The sequence below is a fragment of the Gymnoscopelus braueri genome (assembly GCF_963280865.1).
Source record: "Gymnoscopelus braueri genome assembly, chromosome: 17".
Lineage (NCBI taxonomy): Eukaryota > Metazoa > Chordata > Actinopteri > Myctophiformes > Myctophidae > Gymnoscopelus > Gymnoscopelus braueri.
Genome location: NC_137617.1, coordinates 18,548,661 through 18,566,565, shown reverse-complemented (window position 1 = coordinate 18,566,565; position 17,905 = coordinate 18,548,661). Strand labels below are relative to the sequence as shown.

Here is a 17,905-nt window from a genome sequence, read left to right as displayed (position 1 = left end):
GGGGTTTCAAATGACTCAGACCTACATGACAACATAATACAATAACAATACAATAACAATACAAACAATAACATACAAATTCAGATGCTAAATGGGTAATAGGTGGATTACTTCCTAGCCTGAAAAGCAGTGTGGTTTAATGAACTTTGGCCATATAGGCTGATTTTTTAAAATATTTTATTCAGTTGTCTACAAAAACATGTTTTTTGAACTGGAATCCTACAACTATTTTTAAACTGACTACGATGTAACCAATAATCCGTTTAAATCACATGCACAGCCACAGACTGAGACAAAATATGCCAGTTATTTAGAACACCTACAGTATGCTAATCTTGCAGGTGGTGCACTGTATAATTGCACTGTATAATTATCAATAATCACAATGCTCACTTTAGCAGTGGTGGAAAGTACATTTACTCAAATACTGTACTTATGTAAAACTGTGAGGTATTTTTTACTTTAGTAGAGTATTTCCAATTTCCAGTACTTTTACTTCTACTCCACTACATCTCAAAGGCAAATTATTTGAAAACTTTAGTTACTAGATACTTTGTAGATTTTGATTATTTTTAACAAAACTATACCACTATACCACTTCAGCCCTATACGTATTTCGGCCATTTGAAAATAGGGTCGATCTACAAGCTCACAACCTGTCCTGATGCGACCCGTTGTGAGCTTGAAGATCTGCTATTTTCAAATGATTTTATACATTTTGAAAACATGAAATGGAAGATTTCTGCATAATAAGTATTTTTACTTTTGTACTTTTACTCCAGTAAATTCTGAACACCACACTTGTACTTGTCACAGAGTATTTCTACATGGTGGTATTGATACTTTCATTTAAGTAACATTTGAGTACTTTTACCATCACTGCTTCACTTTAGCCCACAAGTGAGATTTGTTCTCCCTCAGATCTCAATGTAGGCTTGACATGACACGAGCTTTTACTTTGAAAGCTGTACTTTTGACGTCACCTCAACCAGGAAGTGTCAATTTCACAAGGACAGCAGCCTTATTTTTAACTCTATGGACAGCAGGCTGCATGTTGATATAACACTGTACAACGTACTGCAGCCAAACTGTAAGTTTTCACAGAAAACATTTCATTTCAGTAACTTTCAGTCATCATCTTTGAATTAATAAATTGCATATTGAAACGATCTCGAGTCCTTTCTCATTGAACATTGTGATGTCTAATGTTAGAGCAGTTAAGTCACATAGCTTGCTTGCAAGAGACAGACATACATAGTAACACAGTTTGTTTCTGTAGTAGCCTTGGATCAAGACTATCATTGATGTATTTTTTATCGATTTTGACATTTTTATATCTATGATAGTCTTGGGCTGCACCCCCAGAGCGTCCTGGACTTTCACCAGTAAATCCCGTATTTCTCCAAACATGTACAGATGCAAAATATAAGGTGCTTACCCGGTTTCTCCAAATGTTAACTCGGCATTCGGAATCATTGTGCAATGTATTAGTCCGTTTTTTTCAATAGATGTGTTTTAATCCCGTTTGTGCCTGAACGCCATTTCCCCCCCTCGTTTACTTCCTGTTTACAGTGTGTGTAATACCGGCTTTCACCGGATGCGCCCCGTCACTACTGCCCATTGAGGAACACGGTGAACTTCCGACAGAATCCGACACAGACGCGATTAAAACACATATCTATTGACAAATACGGGCTAATACAGTACACACGGGTTCCGAATGCCGAGTTAACATACGGGGCTACGGGTTCAGCACTTTATATGTTGTTTTTCAACATGTACGGAGAAGTAAGGGCTTTCCGCGCGGATGTCCAGTGACAATTGGGGGGTAAAGGCCAAGACTATCATAGATACTCGATAAAATACATCTATGATAGTCTTGATCCAAGGCTTTTTCTGTAGCTGCATGTGCTGTGTTGCATATCTGCATTAGCAACCGTTGTTGCATATTGAACTGCTATAATCCACCGCTGTCTACTTTAAACCTTGATTTTGTATCTCAAGGGCAATGATGACAGGAGAGATGGTGCGGAGGGCTGTGTTGAACGTCTGCTCACGCCGAATTGCCTGGACTACCTCCTCAGTAGGCGGAAGGATATGGCATACTCACACCGAAACAGCAGCACCTTCAAGTTCACATCACTTTTTGCCTTGGAGTGTCTCACCTGTCAGAACACTACACCTGTGTGCCAACTTGTGTGCTGGGCACAACAAATGGTCTAAGGTCAAACATATAAAAGGACCCAGAGACGAAGCACGAGCTAGAATGTTCACAAAGTTTGGCATGATGATAAGGATAGCTGTTAAAGGTAAACTTTATGGGGGAAAACACAAAATGTTGTGCATGAGAAATATTCACAAAATGTTAATTTCCAGTTTTTTCCCCACTTTGGCTTACTTTATTATCAACCAACCCTGTGGTCTTTTGCAGACGGAGGATCTAACCCGGATCTTAATTTAGCATTGGCCCAAGTAATGGAGCAATGCAGAAACAAGAACATGCCTAAAGCATCTGTAGATGCTGCCATCAAGAGTGCGGTACGTTATGCTATCAAATTTGAATTGAAAAAGACGTTTTCATCCATCTAGCTTTTTTGTATTGTGTGCAATCCTTACGCATATCTAAGAAGATTATAGTATTTTCAATTGAATACTACACATTTGTTGCCTTAAGGTCATTACACACCAGGAGCGACACAAGAAAGTTATACGGAAATGTGTCGCTATTATTTCACATCACACGGTTATTTTGATGATTCCTCCATTCATACAGGAGGTATGATTTTATTTGTGCACGAAATTAACGCTCCTGCCGGTGTGTACCGGTCTACCGGCCTTCTGGCTTATGATATGCACCCAAACCCAACACCAAAACAAGGCACCCAGTACAATTCTCATGAATATATTTTATTTTCATAATAGAAAAGGAATCCCTTCATACCTTGTAATTGAAGTGGGAGAGTAAGAACACAGGTGAACAGATGAATTCCTAATTAACTGTCTGTCCTGTCTTCACAGGAGAAAGCTAAATCAGGAACCCAGCACTCCTATGAAGCTCGGGGGCCTGGTGGATGTGTAATGCTCATCGACATCCTGACCGACAACATCAACCGTAGCCTCCCGGAGCTCAAACACACACTCAACAAGAATGGGTCAGGAATTTCTTAAGTGTTTGGGAAGGCTGATGCTCTGCATCGTGACTAACAATGCCCCTTAGCTGTTCTAAAATTGCTGTAAACCACAGCCTCTTGGCGCTTATTGTTTTAGTAAGGTTACTGTTATGTAAATAAATTAACCAGGTGCTCTTCAAGGATGATGAAATATATAAACATATAAAAGGCAATGACTTTACAAAACCTTTACAAAGGATGTGTAAAGTGGCAGTCAAAAAAGTGCATCCGAGGCACTCTGATGAGGTTAAAATTACTTTTTTTATAGGAGGGACAAAAACTTTAATTGTATTGTCCCTGCTACAATAAAATATATTTTTTGACTTTATCAGAGTGCCTCAGTGCCTTTTTGACTGCCACTTTTAACAAACACTTATTTTTAACAGAGGTTGTACAGTCACTGGCTTTATTAGTTAAAGGAGTATATACTTATTATTTTCTATCAATTTCACACCCCACAAAGCCAATGTTTTTTTTTTTTTTGTCGCATTCTTAAGCCAATACACTGATGACCGTGTGTATTTTAGGTAGGAGACACAAAGGGTCTACTTTGTGTCTCCTACCGGATACATTAGCATCTTTCCTCCGGTAATCAAATTATTTGCTTAGGAATGCGACAAAAACTAAAACAAATTCATGAATTCAATGCTTCATGGGGTGTGCAATTGATAGATTTTGTTTGGGGTGAACTACTCCTTTAATGTGCATAATAATTTGCATTCAATATCCTTGGAATAGCAGGTCGGAGGAGTTCATGCCCTTAGGTTATGTATGAGTCTAAGATAAACGTATAATAATGTCCTGTGCCTCACAATTCTCTAATTTCAATTTCCTGGTGCTATAAAGATTTCTAAACAATCATTTGCCAGTTCAGTTTCATCCTGGTCTGATAGTAACTAAAACTCTGTAGACATTTCCTGGGATTAATGGTGGCCAATTCTCTGCCTGTCCACAGGGGGGCACTAGCAGAAGGCGCTCGCCATAACTTCAACAGGAAGGGAGTGATATGGGCCCAGGCTGGAGACGTCACATCAGAGAGAGCTCTGGAGCTGGCTATAGAAGCAGGAGCCGAGGACGTCCAGGAGATGGAGGACGAGGACGACAAACCCGTCCTACAGGTCAGACTGAACACCTGGAGAAGGAGCAGAAGAATCGGCACACATATTTAAACCTAAATCCTGTCATTCTGTTGTGAGGAAACTAATGATATAATCGATACAGAAGCTCACACAGAACAAATTGAGAAGTTGAATGATCTGAATTCCACCTCCTCGCAATAGAATGATATGAAAAGAGGTTAAAAGAGAATGTGTCACTGCTGTAGGATGAAAAAGGAGCTCATTGTCAATATTTCTTTAACCCATGTGTGTGCTGAATTATTTTCATCACTTAATTAACTATGATGTACAGTAGCTTATACCATACATAAAGAGTCCCACTGTTTTGGTAATTGTTTCTTTTCTTGTCTTAGTTTATCTGTGATTTGACAGACCTGAAAAGGGTGCGGACCTCGCTGGAGGAGCTCGGTATACCAATCATGTCAGCAGGGTTGGAGTTTGTTGCCCACACCCCTGTGTCCCTGGATCAGGACCACCTGGAGGGAGCCTCAGTCCTAATAGAAGCCCTCAACAACCGTAATGATGTGGTTCGAGTCTGGGACAACATCCAGGCACAGAGCTGAACACTCTTTATAGACACTTGGCAGACACAGGATTTTGAGCCGTGAATTGGCTTGTGGAATAGATATTTTGCCCGTATGGAAAGTGTATCGGCCATTTATTATGCTCTCTATAAAAGGGACGTGAGTTCCATATTTAGAGTGACAGTGCAATTTAAAAACAAACATCTCTATAGTATAGAAGTCCAGGATGTTCAGCCCTGTAGACTGATACTATACATGCTATACTGATGCTAAACAGAGGACATACAGTATAAGAGAAATAATAGAGAGTTTTAAATCTCACCAAAAATGTGAGACTTGTGGTGAGATTGCAATTCATTGATTATTGGGAGCAAAACAGTGTTTTCTGAAATACCCAAGTCTGTCACTGGGGGTCTCTAAAGTTACATGTAGTACTGTACATAAATCAACTTCTAGGTAAAATGGGAATGTTCTACCAGAGTGAAAATATCACTTTGGATGATTTGTGCAAGTGGAGATTCAACTGTCGAGGATCATGGCTTAATAAAGTATAACATTTTTCACCTGGATTATTATCTGGAGACGGCTCTTGTTTAACGTCAGATTATGTCTGCCCCTGTAGTTCATACACTGTTTAGTGTTTACACAACACTTAAGGGAGCATCCATTTTCAACCTTATCTTCTTATAATTGGTCCTTAGTAATGCTCATTTATGGCACTCATTGGTGGGCTATGGGCAGTTGAAAAACCTGCCTACTAATGACTTTATCAATGGGGATTCTATTCTATTAGCTTGGGATTCCAATCTAATAGAAAGTAGAAACTACAGCCTTTGTCTTCCTGGAAGTTAGCATGCTGGAATAGAAGCCACTGTTCTTGCATGAATACAAAAGTATTAATGTGTATTATTATTAATTGAAAACAGAGTGAGTAGTCAGAAATTGTGCCATTTTATAATGAGCACAGGTTGAAAATGGATGAAGAATGGAAGAAGACCTTCAAGAATTAACATTTTGATTTCAAACTAATGCAACACAGTACATGACTGCACATATGGAAAAGATAGCTGAAGGTTGTTACTGAAGGACATTTAGAGCCATATGTCACTTAACAGGTCATTTACCCCTCATATTAGCATAAGTGTCAACGTTGCAGTCAATACGGTTCCCACATTAACTGTACACATGCCAATATTGAGTGACTGTCATACCATTTTCCTAGTGTTTTGTCATCACTGCACGATTCATTTAATGACGAGCCCACACATTTTGAACCTATAGTTTCAACATACGAGATATAGGAAAACTGAGATGGTACTGAACCCATTTCCTCAGGGTTATCAATGATTTGCCATTGATTGTCCTTTTAGAGGCTCACTGCTATAGCATGCCATTGATCATTTCCCAGTTGAATGTTGTGTTGCTAATGAACATGCTAACCCAGACCAGCCCAGACCACTGCCCTATGCCAGTGTGAAGGGTACGACCCTGAGGTCTGCATTCACATGCATTCATACACACACTGAGTAAAACATTTCTGCCTAAACATGAGCTACATTTTGAACAAGCACTTCCACAAAGTACTCTGAAGAATGAAGAATTGGACCAATCACGCCTAGCGGTGGAGGCCTGTAGTGGGATCTGACTTTCTGACTTCTGAGCTTATAAATCAGGTATGGTGTTGTTGGCTTGCTTATCAGAAAATAGGATTTGGTTGAAGAATTGAGCAGCTGGTGAGAGTAGCTTTTTTGTCATTTGTGCCAGTGAGATCTTTTTTTTAAATAAAAATAAAAAAAGAAGCATTTAACCTGGGGGGGTGTGGTATTTTTTGGGGAAGGGTGCAGCCTAATGAGCGCTCTGTGCCTCTGACACAAAGGAAGCCTGAGGCACCTGCAGAGGGGAGGTGCACAGCATGAAATTTACTAGGCAGTACTGTCTAATGTCTGCTAAATTCAGTGAGATTAGAACGCAGCTATGTAAAATGTCAGATAAAAAATTCCAAACCTGTCTTTGTTGAATCATTTTTTTCTAATCCAGTAGCATTATACAAATTAATATTAAAAAGTGAATTATAAAACAAAAATGATTATTTAAATAAATGCATCAGATATAATGGAAATCAGATAAACATAAAACATAAAAAGCTTGGGCATTAGTACATTTGAATTGTTTTGGTTGTGAAAATCTAACCCATGGGGGTCGGCAACCATTTTGACATGAAGTGCCATGTTTTTATTTTCTTGATAGTCAGTATGCCATATGAACATTAAGTTTAATTATGACACATAAAAATAAAATATTTCCAACATATCTTGATTGTCCATATACATATTTTCTTCTTCTTTTGAAAGATTTTGTTTCACATCAGGATGTAATGATCATTAGACTCAGTCACTCAACAGAGCAATAACCCACCTATCTCCCAAACTCCCTCCCCAGTCAGAGTTTGAATGAATGCAGAATTGTGTGCAGGATGTCATTTGCATACAGATGTAAGGGAATTGACTACATTTAAAAAATATATTTTATACTCTCTCTCACACTTATGCCAGTGTGCCAGTGATCACCCTCCCCTGTGCCAAAGTCGGCACCCGTGCCTAAGGTTGCCTGTAACCCCTCTAACCTCTTGTCACTGCACTTGTAGACCAGTACAGCTCCATGTCTGACTCAGACCTCATGACGAGTGGGGGACCAGCCAGTAGGGGCACTGAGCACCTGTCCCCACCTACTCCACTGGTGGAGCTGCTCAGCCCTTCCAAGGTGAAGGACCGCACGCACAACGTCACAGAGAAGGTCACTCAGGTACGGGGCCGAGAACATCTGGCCTCAGTCTCTATACTCTAACTGTGTGTCTCAGTGGTTTGTATACTGGAGGTGTGGAATTGACCAATATTTAACCACGTAAACCCTTGGTTGACTCTTGTTCACTCTTGTTTTCGCTCTTCGCTAAATACCTTCGCCGAAAATAGCCGAGCTACAAGTTCACAATGTAGATGTGCTGTTCCTGCTGAATGTTCGGCCCAGAATAGGGACACAAGGGTTTTAACAAAGGACAGCCTACAGGTGTGCATTGTTTTAGCTCATTGACCTGCTCAGTGTCCTAGAAAATGACTTTAGACAAGTTTTCAAATGCAGTGCTATGATGAGTACAATACATACATACATACATACATACATACATACATACATACATACATACATACATACATACATACATACATACATACATACATACATACATACATACATACATACATACATACATACATACTTACATACATACATACATACATACATACATACATACATACATTCATACATACATACATACATACATACATACATACATACAAACATACATACATACATACATACATACATACATACATACATACATACATACATACTGTACGTACATACATACATACATACATACATACATACATACATACATACATACATACATACATACATACATACATACATACATACATACATACATACATACATACATACATACTGTACATACATACATACATACATACATACATACATACATACATACATACATACATACATACATACATACATACATACATACATACATACATACATACTGTACGTACATACATACATACATACATACATACATACATACATACATACATACATACATACATACATACTGTACATACATACTGTACATACATACATACAGTACATACATACATACATACATACATACATACATACATACATACATACATACATACATACATACATACATACATACATACATACATACATACATACATACATACATACATGCATAAACTCAGACAAACAGGCAACCTCATCTCAACAGTTTTGCAGTCGCTTTGCAGCTCAACAAACTGACTGTTGCCAACAAGTTTATCATAGTTTTGCATCTTAATTTAGACTTTTTGTTTTTGAAGCGGGCTTGTTAGCTTTGTTTTTAAATTATTTTATTTGGGCTATTTGTTGGTGTAAAACTGGCACTGCTAAAAAATTGGAAGATTTAATAAAAAACAATAAAGTCTGTACACTGGATCATGCTCCAAAAGTTTTTAATGTATTGGCTTCCACCATAGCAAGTGATATTTCGAGCCTCAACGGCCCGTCATCAGTCTGCTTTTTTTAAATGTATTTTTTTTTAGATACCGGTAGTTGTCATTAATGCTAAAACTTTGGCTGCTATAGGTAACGTGCCACTTTGTTGCACATTCAAGAACAAAACATCTAATTTGAAAGGAATGACAGCAGAACAATGACAGCAGAGTTGGACACATTTCTATTCACCATTTATATAGTACTGTACATTCATAACAAGTGTTAAATAGCCCTATATGCCCATAAGTGAAACTGGAAATGATGAAACCAATAAATGAGCAGACAAAATTGGAACTGGATCACAATCTGATATATGCTCTTTGTGAGGTTCTCTGCTGTATAAGTGATATGTTGGGGTAAAAACTAAACCGTTTTTTGTTTTGTGGGGGGGAACAGCTCTATATGCTGATAGTGGTTGTTAGGTCTCCAGCTCTTTAATAAACGGAAAATGCATTTTTAGATGGTTCACCAATATCATCCAATTACCAGCTTACATTTAATAATTTTCCATTTCTAATTGTGTAATTTCCTGTTTCTTCACTTCCAATTTCACTTGTTTATCCTGTATCCTTTATTAGTTCTCTCTCCTGATTGCTATAATAGCAATGATTACTATGGGAATATAGAGCTGTTTAACACTTATTTTAACAAAGAAATAGCACACAAACCATTACTGTGATGTAATCACACTTGGATGTCTACTAGAAATGAACCATAGCCCTATTCAATACTTTGTCGTATGATGGTGTTACATGGTCAAAATAGACAATCTACAAGCTCACAACACATCACATTGCGACATGTTGTAAGCTTGTGCACGTGGAAGACAATGTGGTTAAACCACTAGTGGAAAGATTAGTCTGTGGTCTGGTGTGGGGACTGTGTTCCTCTTGCGTGTGGAGAGTGGCTATACGCCGCGGTTCACATTGAACCTGCTGATGTTATAGCTGGGGCCCTGGGGCAAGCCATTGTGCATCGCTGACTGTGTGACAATGTGTGAAAGTATGAGACAAGCGCAAGGGAATGGCAGTGGTAGTGACCTTGGTGCCACTTTTGAGGCCAAGCGATGATCCCTGGTTTTTCTGTCCAGATCTGGATCTCTTTGGTACTGTCTCTGACTTTCTGAGTCTCTCTCTCCACACACACACACACACACACACACACACACACACACACACACACACACACACACACACACACACACACACACACACACACACACACACACACACACACACACACACACACACACACACACACACAATCTACTGTATCTATCGATCTATCTATCTATCTATCTATCTATCTATCTATCTATCTATCTATCTATCTATCTATCTATCTATCTATCTATCTATCTATCTATCTATCTATCTATCTATCTATCTATTTTAGCATAGTTGGTGTGAGGTGCAAGGGCTCTAGGGAGTCAGGGCTTCAATTGTTCTATTGAACGGTCCAGAGCATGAGGACTCAGGCAGGAAATGAACACTGTTATGTGATCAGGATCAGGATGCCCTGATTCATTAGTGCTTTCATTCATTAGAACAATCCAACCAGCTATCACATAGAGTCTACGCCCTCGCTCTCCATAGCAGCAGAGATGCTGTTAGTACTTTTTTGTACTATGATACTACCTGGACATGATGGACGCAGTTGTTAGAAGAAATGGTCACCCAAGTCTTGCATCCGTTGAGAGTCATAAAAGACAGGATGACCAAGGATTGTACCGACGGAACTGCTGTATGTCAGAAAGCCCGACCATGTAGCCTCCACCATAACAATGGTCAGGGAAGCACATCTGCGAGAAAGGTCTGTGAGTTGACATAACTTCAGAGAGGGTTAGCATGTTTTTGTGCTGATTTAGTGGTTTGAAATGGTTATTGCTTGTTCTATGAAGTGAGTGTTTTCTTTGAAAGTTGCATGTTGCAAGAGACTGCACTTTGCACAATTGTGATATATATACACACAGGTGTGTGTGTGTGTGTGTGTGTGTGTGTGTGTGTGTGTGTGTGTGTGTGTGTGTGTGTGTGTGTGTGTGTGTGTGTGCGTGCGTGCGTGCGTACGTGCGTGCGTGCGTGCGTGCGTGCGTGCGTGCGTGCGTGCGTGTGTGTGCGTGTGCGTGTGCGTGTGTGTGTGCGTGTGTGTGTGTGTGTGTGTGTGTAAAAACTAAGTCCATACAATAAATCTATTTATGTAAGTGGAGAGACAAATTGTTTTTCAGCTACATGCATCTGATAGATTTATAGTAGGGACCAGGAGCTTTTAAACTTTTTCCATGTCACAAACCCCCCAAATTGACTTTCATTAGTCCATGCCTCGATGAACCCCCATTTCAAATGCTGTCATATAATCCCTATGAAAACAAAGAATATAAACAGATTTGTAAAGCATCAACGTCATTTCCTTGGGCGGTATTCCACCAAATTCCGGTACTTCCCGTTTAGACATTCAACCGGCTAGTTCATGCCCAGCATGGCCTAGAGGTAACAATGATAATGGAGCTGGTCGAAGGCACAGAGTGTCATCAATCAGCCCATACTATATATAACCATACATACAACCCATACAATAAACAAACATGGAATCAATCAATTGTAAACGAGAAATAGATGTATTGCAGTGACGACACATATTGCTCGAATAGTCACTCATACATTTTGTATGGTAATAATTGCAAGTGAATTGAATTTGGCTAGGGACCCCCAGGGACCCTCTCAAAGGAGCCCTTGGGCTTTCCGGACCCCACTTTGAAGACAACTGGTCTGGTATAGACCACAATGACTTCTAATTTCAATTCAGTTGGAATCTCATTTCATCATACATAAATAAACAAAATATTACATACAGTTAACCTAAATAATAAACAAAACTGACACAGGATCACAATGCCTTTGTGACTACAGGTCCTTTCCTTGGAGTCAGATGTGCTGCCAGAATACAAACTGCAGGTTCCAGAGACAACATGGTTCATCTTGCTTCACTACAGCCCCTTCAAGGCGTTCTGGGATTGGATCATCCTGCTCCTGGTCCTGTACACGGCTGTATTCACACCGTACTCGGCCGCTTTCCATTTGGATGAACACTTGAATGTGCAAAAGAAAGTCGAGGAGAGTTGCGGCCACACCTGTGATCCGTTAAGTATGGCGGACATGCTGGTGGACGTGCTGTTCATTGTGGATATAGTCATCAACTTCCGCACCACCTACGTGAACCATAACGATGAGGTGGTCACGCAGTCCAGCCGGATAGCCAAGCACTACATCAAAGGCTGGTTTCCAATTGATCTCCTTGCAACAATCCCCTTTGACCTGTTCATATTCAGATCTGGGTCTGATGATGTAAGTGACTTGCTTCTCTGCTTGAGCTGAATAATAATAATAATAATACAAAATACACCACATATAGATCCTCCTCTTATGTGAATTGTTTGATTTTATATTTGTATCCTATGTTGCAAGATTTTTAAGTGAAAATCAGGTTTCATTCTAATATGTTGTCAGAACAAATTATTGACTCTGGCTCCAATAAAGCCTTTATTTGCAGAATTCAGAAACTTGTGTCAACAATGTTTATGTCTACTTCCATTCTGTAAAAAAGAAAAAGTACAATAATTGTTCTATTCTCATCTTCCTCTCACTTCCTCTCACTGGACAAAGATGGCGACCCTGATTGGCCTGCTGAAAACAGCTCGACTGCTGCGACTGGTCCGCGTGGCGAGAAAGCTGGACCGCTATTCTGAATATGGGGCTGCCGTCCTCTTCCTGCTCATGTGCACATTTGTGCTCATCGCTCATTGGCTAGCTTGCATCTGGTATGCTATTGGTTTTGTGGAGAGGCCTTACACTGAGATTGGCACTGGTTGGCTTGATAACCTGGCTGAACAACTAGGCAAGGCCTACAATGACAGTGACTCCAGCTCTGGTCCATCAATCAAAGACAAGTACGTCACGGCTCTGTACTTCACCTTCAGCAGTCTGACCAGTGTGGGGTTTGGTAATGTCTCTCCAAACACCAACTCTGAGAAGCTCTTCTCCATCTGTGTCATGGTCATTGGCTGTGAGTCGGCACTTTCTTTTTTACGTACCATTCCCAGATCATTTGCATCACCATTTATTTTCATTACCTCCTTTTCAAGCCTAAAATACGCCATAGTATGACAGGGTTGTTTGTCGAAAATAACTGATTAGCTTGAAAATCAGTTATTATCGTCATGCGATGGAGTACAAATTAAAACCACATTTAAGCCCTATTTCGTTTTATGCTTTCAAAATGTTTCAAAAATAGCCGATCTACAAACTCACAACGCAGTGTGCTGTGATCTTGTAGAATAGTTAGGAAGTGAGGTGTTACCGTAGGTCTCAAATCAATGTAGGCCTAATCACTGACATCCTCATTGTTGATTTTGCCTCAGCTCTCATGTATGCCAGCATATTTGGGAATGTGTCAGCCATTATCCAGCGGCTGTACTCCGGTACGACCCGATACCACACGCAGATGTTGCGTGTCAAGGAATTCATCCGCTTCCACCAGATTCCAATTGGCCTTCGCCAACGGCTGTTAGAGTACTTCCAACATGCATGGTCCTACACTAATGGCATTGACATGAATGCTGTAAGTATGAATCCTGTAAGTAAGCTGTGAATTAGACAACTGCAGAGGCTTATTTTCCTATATGATGCTCCCATATATATCAATGGTATCATTTTGCCAAATCACTACAACGTCATATTTGATGAATATCCATTGTTGTCTCCTATGACTCTCATGTGTAGGTTCTGAAGGGATTTCCAGAGTGTTTGCAGGCGGACATCTCTTTGCACTTGAACCGATCGCTGCTACAGAACTGCAAGGCCTTTCGCGGCGGCAGTCAAGCGTGTCTGCGTGCCTTGGCTATGAGGTTCAAGACTGTCCATGCTCCACCGGGAGATACTCTGATCCACTACGGAGACATCCTGGACTCTCTGTTATTCATTTCTCGGGGCACCATCCAGATCATCAGGGATGATGTGGTGGTGGCCATATTGGGTAAAGGAGTTAATGAACACATAGGCTATCATAATATGTATATAAAATATAACAGAAATGCTATAAGAATGCTATGCGGGGGTCAAGATATGCCATTTCCACCTTAGATTACAATTTAGGCATTAAGCAGAGCAACTTACAAAGTTCTAGATCGGAGTAAGTGACATCATATGACTGATTATGTCATTTTTACCTTGATGTGACCTTGACCTTTGACCCTTTTAACCCCCAAATTAATCATCTCTTTGGGGAACCCTACATCCCCAACTAGTTTAATAAAAAGCCACCCATCCACTCATAAGTTTGTCTTTGACCTTGCTTGTGACCTTTACATTTGACCTTTCAAGCCCAAACGTTAAGCATCTTTTCGGGGGAAGCCTACTGATCATTCCAATATTTCTTTTACATACAAATCCGACCATCTGTTCTTGAGTTATTTTGCTAATAGACAAATGGAAAAGGAACCCCTGTTCAATAATAATGTATTCTTACAATACAAGCCCCAGAGAACATGTCTTTCCGTTGCAGAAAAGCATGACACCATTGGGGAGCCTATCCACCTGTTTGAAGAGCCAGGGAAGTCCAACTCGGATGTCAAGGCCATTACATACTGTGACTTACACCGCATCCTGAGGGACGATCTTCTGGAGGTCCTAGATATCTACCCCAACTTTGCAGACAACTTCTGGAGGAACCTGGAGATCACCTATGATCTTAGAGATGTAATGTGTCAGCATTCGGCTACTATATGAATTCGATCTGATTATAATCTTTGATGAACCTGAGAAAATCTGGTGTTTCTAAATATAAAATGGAGAATCTGATGCTTGGTCAACATTAATAAGACATTTTTCAACAACTACATTATTTAGATAGCTGAGAAATAACATTTTTGCATTTCTGCTTCAAACAATGCTAAAACATTTCAATTCTTTGGTAAACTCAAGTGTCAATACTCAATACAGAGGATTTTCATGTACACCTAAACTTTTAAATGTTGAAGAGTCCATTACATAATGGTGTTCTGGTATCATTCAGACCAATTCACATTTAACAATTTTCATTTTTTTCACCAGGCCGATCAAGTTCCACCAATAATACCTGATGATTCTGGTGACGATTGTGGTTTTCACCGCAAGACAAGACACAGAGGACATTCCTTGGACTGTCGAATCAGACCTGGTAACTTTGAAAATCAATATGATGTTATGCAGAGAAATAGTGACATGGCCAATTATACAAAAAGAAAGAAAAAAAGGTTCACTTTTTAATTGTGTTTGTCATAGTGGTGAAAGTGACTCCTGAAACTCATGGGCAGCAAATGGGCAGATATGCACCCGTTCTTCTTTTTTACTTGAAGTATCGTTCCCTGAAAATAAACTATTTAACTGGAAAACAGCTGAAAATCTGTTACTTTCAGGGAGAGACGCGGTTGTAAATAGGTCAGCTGGCACTTGAGTATACCAATATCCGGTACATAACTTGGAAAACAAACATATTAGAAATATAACATTAGCATCAACCTTGAAGAAAAATGGAAACTGGAGGTAGATCCAAAGAAGAGCTTAATAATATAACTTGGTAAAGCAAATAGATTCATTCTTCTTTTCTAAATGACATTTTCTTTTCATTGTGTAAAGATGGAATGGACCGAGATGACTCGTACCCTCATCAGTCCTGCCCTCATCATCATCATTCGGCCCCCCATGCCAGCTGCGATGACCAGTGCAGCTGTGGCTCACCATGCTCCCAGTCCAGTGAAGACCTGAGTAAACCCCATGGGGCCAAAGTGGACCTCCCTCCAGAGGATGACAGGCGAGACCACTCTCCCTCTGTGGTGCGACTGCTGCCCCCTGGTGGTGCCTCAGTGGGGAGGGACCCAGCACTAGACAGGGGCCATAAAGGTTAGTTATTTACTATTTCAGTACTTTGTGCACACTCATTTCCCAAAACAGAGGCAAATTCCATACCCTAATATATATATATTTTTTAACCACTTTCAACTTGGCATACTACAAGTTTTCAAAAATATAATCTACAAACGCGTAATGTGTCACAATGCGATGCGTTATGAGCTAGCTTACTATTTTTGCTATGACAATCAATCATATTTAAATGGTCATGTTTTTGGTCTGATTCCTTATCTGGATATTTTCTGTCATTTTCAGCATCATCACGCAATGTGTGCTACTGGACAGACCGCTCACCACAGTTTTCGACGACTACTAGTCACACATGGCGTTCCTCTTCTGTTTGGCGTTCCTCTTCTCACCCACCTCCTTTCACAGAGGAGAGACCTAGGGAATTGGAGTCTAGACTAGAAGTGCTGCAGTCACAGATCAACAGGTGAGTAGATGGTAGTGTTCAATTCATTTTAACCTTGAACACTCTGGGTGGATTTTACTGTGTACAGCTGTCCCTTACTAACTTTGTAATAAAATAAAAGCATGAGTGTCAATTGAGTGTAATGTAATGTTCCCCCCCAGGCAAATTCATTGGAAAACAGGCAAATCAACTGATTTAGCATACTTCTTGGCAACAATGAATGAATCCACAACTCAAAGTTCTTAGGATAACTTTTTGGCTGATAATATGACAATATGACAATATGACAATATGACAATATAACAATATTATATTGATATGATACTAGATATCGTTTGGGATATCGTATTGGCATATTGTATTATCATGATGGCATAATTGTTTTGAACTGTGTAAGTGTTTTTAATCACTTAAGCCTTATTTTATTTCCCAAATTGTCTCAAATTGTCAAAAATAGCTATAAAATAGCCAATCTGAAAGGTCACATGGCATCACATGGTGTTGTGAGCTTGTAGATCTGCTTTTTTTTTAAATATTACACTATTGCTCCATTGTCCTTCTCTTTCTCACTCTGTCAATTACCCAGACTGGAGACCCGCATGGCGGCTGACATCAACGTTATTCTCCAACTGCTCCAGAGACAGATTGCCCCCGTCCCTCCTGCTTACAGCACCGTATCATCTAGCACCCTTCCTACAGACGCACCTGGCTTGTACGGGACTGGGACACCTGTGTTACACACCATGTACCCCCTCTCCCCCCCACCATTGGACAGACGCCCAACAATACAGGTACGCGCCATATTTTGAAACATAATGGGAGGAAGAATTAATTAAGCCCTGCAACCTAAGCCTGCCCATTTATTTGTAATTCCGTCTTCCCAGAGCTCAACCCAGCCTGGCATCCACGTGTCCGTGCCCTTCACCCCTGACACAGAACCACATGCACAGCCGGAGCCCAGGCGGTCAGCCGGGCCCTCCCTGGAGACCCCTGGACTAAGTGGCAGTCTGCGCTCCCCCTCACTTCCAGGAAACCTGGACATCTCCCCAGGACTGGCTGAGATCCAGAAACATCTCTCCGACCCTGTGCTGCCAGTTACCTGAGGAACCTTCAGTCAAAGAGTTTTAGAAAGGCTTGTTTGGTTTTGAACTTTATCATATGGACAGAACACTTGCTGAAAATTATTTTCAACTAACAGTCATGTGAAGTCATGTTTTTCAGCGGAAAATCTTATTTTTATAGAGCAACCTAGTCAACCAACAGGGTAAGTGGTCAAGTAGAGTGCCAAGGAAGGTACTAAAGTACTGCAAAGTAACTAGGATAGCAAGTAGATCAAACCTAGCATCTGTCTAAATAACATGCTTAGCATCTGTGAACAAGAAACCAATATACATCAGGATACCAAAACTAGCATCAAGTATATCTGGTAGACATTCACCCAACACATAATTTGAAAACCAAGGAGGCACGTTATTGAGCCCGTAGGATCCTTGTTACAGGATACTTTTCTAAAACAATTGCAGTAAATCCATAGAAACGTCGTCGTTTGTACCTTAACTTCGATCTTTGGTTGATAAAATGTTTACATATTCAGACTAAATTATCTACA

The 17,905-nt window shown here is 40.1% G+C and overlaps 2 protein-coding genes across 2 annotated transcripts; both read left to right on the top strand.

The window, feature by feature from the left end:
- Window positions 1-999: 999 nt before the first annotated feature.
- On the top strand, window positions 1,000-5,345 carry taco1 (translational activator of mitochondrially encoded cytochrome c oxidase I). The gene is made up of 6 exons (XM_080454280.1): window positions 1,000-1,090; window positions 2,005-2,309; window positions 2,432-2,538; window positions 3,019-3,152; window positions 4,126-4,288; window positions 4,642-5,345. Exons 2-6 carry the CDS (start codon window positions 2,009-2,011, stop codon window positions 4,849-4,851), a joined length of 915 nt encoding a protein of 304 aa, XP_080310406.1. The 5' UTR covers window positions 1,000-1,090; window positions 2,005-2,008; the 3' UTR covers window positions 4,852-5,345.
- A 2,125-nt stretch (window positions 5,346-7,470) lies between these two features.
- kcnh6b (potassium voltage-gated channel, subfamily H (eag-related), member 6b) lies at window positions 7,471-17,399 on the top strand (the record flags this gene model as incomplete). The annotated part of the gene is made up of 11 exons (XM_080455653.1): window positions 7,471-7,614; window positions 11,850-12,284; window positions 12,603-13,002; window positions 13,358-13,557; window positions 13,719-13,971; window positions 14,500-14,693; window positions 15,048-15,153; window positions 15,612-15,875; window positions 16,140-16,317; window positions 16,883-17,087; window positions 17,181-17,399. 11 exons carry the CDS (start codon window positions 7,471-7,473, stop codon window positions 17,397-17,399), a joined length of 2,598 nt encoding a protein of 865 aa, XP_080311779.1.
- Between the last annotated feature and the right edge of the window lie 506 nt (window positions 17,400-17,905).

Bases quoted from the DNA above. Each gene is read 5' to 3' on its own strand.
- taco1 (XM_080454280.1), top strand. From the start codon at position 2,009: ATGATGACAGGAGAGATGGTGCGGAGGGCTGTGTTGAACGTCTGCTCA. The intron at 2,539-3,018 runs GTACGTTATGCT...CTGTCTTCACAG, and splicing joins ATGCTGCCATCAAGAGTGCG to GAGAAAGCTAAATCAGGAAC. The intron at 4,289-4,641 runs GTCAGACTGAAC...TTCTTGTCTTAG, and splicing joins ACGACAAACCCGTCCTACAG to TTTATCTGTGATTTGACAGA.